Source organism: Trachymyrmex septentrionalis, unplaced genomic scaffold (genome assembly GCF_001594115.1).
Source record: "Trachymyrmex septentrionalis isolate Tsep2-gDNA-1 unplaced genomic scaffold, Tsep1.0 scaffold83, whole genome shotgun sequence".
Lineage (NCBI taxonomy): Eukaryota > Metazoa > Arthropoda > Insecta > Hymenoptera > Formicidae > Trachymyrmex > Trachymyrmex septentrionalis.
The window spans coordinates 3,745,486-3,750,169 of NW_017306018.1; the positions used below are offsets into that span (position 1 = coordinate 3,745,486).

The 4,684-nt window shown below is 33.1% G+C and overlaps 3 protein-coding genes across 6 annotated transcripts in view; 1 reads left to right on the forward strand and 2 right to left on the reverse strand.

Annotated features, from left to right (window-relative positions):
* The window catches only part of LOC108755072 (probable ATP-dependent RNA helicase DHX35), a 17,311-nt gene extending 16,401 nt beyond the window's left edge, over positions 1–910 (reverse strand). The window contains exons 1-3 of one of the 3 annotated variants that reach the window (XM_018497833.1): positions 852–881; positions 702–747; positions 200–414 (exon numbers count right to left, since the gene is read on the reverse strand). In XM_018497833.1, coding sequence (XP_018353335.1) covers positions 200–414; positions 702–729 — 243 coding nt within the window. In that variant the 5' untranslated portion in view covers positions 730–747; positions 852–881. Of the gene's footprint in view, positions 1–199; positions 415–701; positions 812–851 lie in introns of those variants that run through there. The other 2 variants (XM_018497835.1, XM_018497832.1) reach the window with 2 other exon arrangements.
* LOC108755074 (probable methylthioribulose-1-phosphate dehydratase) overlaps positions 1–2,409 on the forward strand; it is a 15,189-nt gene extending 12,780 nt beyond the window's left edge. Inside the window, exons 3-7 of one of the 2 annotated variants that reach the window (XM_018497839.1) lie at positions 1,070–1,189; positions 1,433–1,527; positions 1,600–1,868; positions 1,953–2,154; positions 2,243–2,409. In XM_018497839.1, coding sequence (XP_018353341.1) covers positions 1,157–1,189; positions 1,433–1,527; positions 1,600–1,868; positions 1,953–2,154; positions 2,243–2,333 — 690 coding nt within the window. In that variant the 5' untranslated portion in view covers positions 1,070–1,156 and the 3' untranslated portion in view covers positions 2,334–2,409. Of the gene's footprint in view, positions 1–992; positions 1,190–1,432; positions 1,528–1,599; positions 1,869–1,952; positions 2,155–2,242 lie in introns of those variants that run through there. The other variant, XM_018497840.1, reaches the window with a different exon arrangement.
* A 220-nt stretch (positions 2,410–2,629) lies between these two features.
* LOC108754995 (CWF19-like protein 1) lies at positions 2,630–4,627 on the reverse strand. Its single transcript, XM_018497693.1, has 4 exons — positions 4,579–4,627; positions 3,755–4,366; positions 3,023–3,668; positions 2,630–2,929 (listed from the first exon to the last, which is right to left on the reverse strand). Exons 1-4 carry the CDS (start codon positions 4,620–4,622, stop codon positions 2,630–2,632), a joined length of 1,602 nt encoding a protein of 533 aa, XP_018353195.1. The 5' UTR covers positions 4,623–4,627.
* Positions 4,628–4,684: the final 57 nt, after the last annotated feature.

A 4,684-nucleotide genomic window follows, 5' to 3' on the forward strand; every position in this document is an offset into this window, starting at 1 on the left:
ATATATATATATATATGTGTGTGTGTGTGTGTGTGTGTGTGTGTGTGTGTATACGTGCGTGCGTACGTGTGTGTACATATATATATATGTATATATATAGTTTGACGAAAGTAAAAAAAGACAGTTTTATTGCAAACTATGATTCAGTGTAGTGATAAAGAATAAGACTAAACACATTAAATATTTGATTAAGTTTTACCTGAGGAACTTGTGTACTTTTACCACAGCCTGTTTCACCGACTAAAACCAAAGTCTGGTATTTCTCCAACAAGTAAATAATATGATCTTTGTTTTTGAATATAGGCAATCGTTGACGTTGCATATCGAGCGCGAGCGAATGATGTGCATTGTAAACAAATTGTGTCGATGAATGGGCATCAATGTCAGGTCTATCCTCCTGCCATGTGTTATCTCCTGATTAATAAAGTGAGATATAAATAAACTTGATTAGTAATTGACGTCTCACAATTTTTATTTTACAAATAAAACTTTTATGCACTTTTTGTGTGTTAAATTAAATTATTTGGTTAGATTGAATAGTAGACGACTTATCGAATTGCAAACTATTTTTCGCTCAAAGTGGCAGTTACATAATTGTTATTTATTAGCATATTTCGATAATCCACAATATAAACGTTGAAGGCAACTTGATCTAATAAAATTGCAATATATAAATACACGACTGAATGACATAACCTTACCCGGCTTGGAGAAAAGCAGCCGAAACATCTTTGGAGTTTAAAACAACTTTGATAGAAGAAAATTTATATTTACATATATGTATACTAGTTAAATGGAAAAATACAAGTAATATAAGTAAAGTCAAAATAAATACAATTCTATATCAATACCGTAAAAGGCGTCTAACAGCTGCTAACAGCATCTAATGTATGTATGTATACAACCATGATATATCATGATATAACAACTGTAGCAAGTTTTATGGCAGTACGGTAGATGGCTCTTTTCATAGTCATCTTATATATGTATATATAACGCCTATAGGTTATTTTATGTGTGATCACAGTCTATGTGTTTGACATATTTGATGATAATTTTATCTTAATAGATAGTGCGCTGTTCTGATCTCTCTCGCCACTGCTCCATTACCCCACTGGTCAGTTTCCAGCAGTTTCCAGTCGTTTCCAACTGAGAGATGTTAGAAGCTTACGATGCCAACTACGACAAAGTATGAGTTATGACACAAATAATATTTGAAATATTACATTATATATTTCTCTTAAGGCATTTAAATTGTGATTGTTTTATAGCAATTTATTCCAACGTTTTTACACTATTCAGTATTCACATATGCATGCGTTAATAGATATCATAATTAAGTCTTATAAAATTTTAATTTTAAAATTTATACGCAGTTAATTTAGTGAATATGTAGTCTACTAATAATATTAAATATATTACTTTTATATAGGAACATCCAAGAAATCTTATTCCAGAACTGTGCCGACAGTTTTATCATCTCGGATGGGTGACTGGTACTGGTGGCGGTATCTCCATAAAACACAAGTTAATTGCATAATAATATTATGTACAAAACTATTAAATGGAGACATTCACTATAAAATTTCTATCCTACAGAGACAAGATCTATATAGCTCCTTCTGGTGTACAAAAGGAACGTATGGTACCCAATGATATGTTTGTACAAGATATCAATGGAACAGATTTGGAATTGCCTCCACCAGAGAAAAAACTGAACAAGTCGCAATGCACTCCACTATTTATGTGTGCATATATAAGAAGGCATGCAGGTGCTGTGATTCACACACACTCCAAGTTTACTGTGATGGCGACACTATTGTGGCCTGGGAAAGAAATCAGACTCACCCATCTCGAAATGATAAAAGGTACATTCATTTAAATTGTCTTTTCAAATTCACTTACAGTCAATTTTAAATTAATGACAATATAAAACTATTCGGATTATATAGGCATATGGAATCAGAAAGAGGGTAGAGCATATCGTTACGACGAGGAGCTGATAATACCGATCATAGAAAATACTCCCTTTGAGAGAGATTTAAAAGACAATTTAGATAAAATTATTGTTCGTTACCCTGAGACTTGTGCAGTATTGGTACGCAGGCATGGGATTTATGTATGGGGCGATTCTTGGCAACAGGCAAAAACTATGTAAGCTATTTCAGTATTAGTATCATGCAGTGATGCAACGAAATTTATCAGCTTTTTTGTTAAAATGTATTTCTTGTTCTTTGTACAGGACGGAATGTTACGATTATTTACTTGATATTGCAGTTCAAATGAAACAATGTAGGTTAGATCCATCAATAACTCCAAATATTATGAATTAAAAGCAAATAGTACATTATGATATACACAGAAATTTATTACAAAATTAATATTTCTGTTAATTATAATTTTATTATGGCAACAATATTATGTATCTCTAATTATGTACATTTTTTAATCATTAAATGTATATAAAAATTAAAATAAAATAAAAATAATAGAAACTTGATTTATTGTGATTAAAATTATTAATAATTGACATGTTCCACATATGAGGATATAATATACACTATGTACACTATTGTACATACATATATATATATATTGTACTTGTAAGACAAAAATAATAAATATTTTCTCAAGTATCTATGTCGAATGGCATAAATTGTTTTCTGATTTTCTTTGCTAGTTCAGTCTCTTCCTCTTGGCTCGTATGACAATCTTTCCAGTCGGATCTATCGTTTATGTCCAATATCCTGTCGGACGCTAATACTTCTCTGCCAAATTGCAATGGGAAGTCTTTCTTGATTCTGTAATATAAAATTCTTCCATCCGGTAATTCTACATAAAAATATAGAATACCAGGTTTAGCGACTTGCTGCAAATCTGTATGTGATGGTAACTCCGATATCTTGAAATTGTTACATTCGGCCAGTTCCTAAAAGCATAGAAATTCATAAGCATTTAAATTAAAATAAACAAAAGATATGTTCGACATTCTTTAATATGGAAAAAAATTGAGGATAAGTACTTCGAACATTTCCTTCAATACGGGTGCTTGATTTTTATGAACAGGTACTGCTTGCAATTGACAGTGGGAAGTTTTGAAGTTTCTTTCGAAGAATACAGGTACTCTATTGGTACTCTCGTAATACTTGCTCACGGCTTTCTTATAGAGATCCATCTCCTCTTTTACATTTTTCGGTAGAATAGACAGACTTTGATGATGTGTTATTGGTAGAATTAAAAGATGATCTTCCACTAAACCACCTTTTGCCAGTGCCAAATATATCTCTGTGCCGACAGAGATTACCAAATGCTTGGAGACTACTGGACTGGATAAACAAAACCAGCACTTTGACTGGTCAATTTCCAGCTTTGCTTTCTTATTGAGGCTATAGTTTTGATGTCGCGATCTCTTTGCATTATCTATCGAGTCCATGTCATAGAAAAATTGGATCTGCTTTTGCAAAGTTGGATCGTCAGACAGCATAGATTTGGGATATGGACTTGACGTCTCATCTGTTGTTTTCATAATCAGATCTGATAATCTGGTTCTATCAACAGGAGTTAAATTCAATGCATACAACCATTTCTGCTTCTCGTCATTCAGTACTGGTGCAAGAGCTATGAATCTAGTAGCTATTTCCATATTTCCATCATCCTGACTTTGATTTCTATAATAAGAAAAAAAATATCTTCAAAGTGATTTTGTATTTATTCTGTATTTATTTTCAGAAATTTTCTTGAATAATAAACTTACCGATATGGCGGCCGTTCGTAATAAATCCGTTCTAAGGCCGACACATGATACCTAGGTTTAATATGAGTAACAAGCCAGGCAATTAATTTGGAACCTTGATACTTGCATTCTGGTTTATTAGTGTCAAGATTGGTTACACCTTCTGGCCATGGAGATGTTAACAAGATGTCAACACCACGAAAACTCGGTTGACCCTTCAAGCAACTATTCCTAATGGATACAATGTCGTGTTCGTCGAAGTGAATGATTTTGTTTTTAGACGGAACCTTCTCAGTTCCACTGAGATATGCTATTTTGAGGCCCGAACTGGCGATGTACAGACCACGCTTTCCGAGATAAGTGAGATTCTGACATATTTCGTATCCATCCTCAGGATAGTCCTTAATATCCGATTCCCGATTAGGACCGATAATGTACGTTGGTACTGAAATGATTTTCTCGCAGGATTTGTACGACTCTAATTCAGAATTATCTGCACCGAAGAAATTGCCGACGCATAACAGAAAATCGAATGGTCCGTTTTTCTTGTTAATAGCGTTTACTTTGGAGAACAAAAAGTTGAAGTGTCCTTCCACATCTCCGCAAATGAGAACTTTCTGCTTATCAGTCATCCTGATAATAAAATTCTAAATAGTTTATGTCAAAATATTAAACACAAATCAATGAGCATTGATTTTCTCAGATATTTTCATTAAGATACAATTTCACACACAGCAAAGAAAACAGTATAGGCACAGTATATACAGTAGCGCAATTCTCTGTCGATACCTTTGATGTTAGTGTTGACTAAAATAAAGTGCGCATGCGTGAAATAAATAAATTACCTAGCGTTGCCATGGTTACCACCTAAACTTCTTTCTCTTTTCATCCTTTTTTTATTCTGTCAAAATTCCTCGTAAAACTCACTAGATTTATTCGCATCGCAATCCA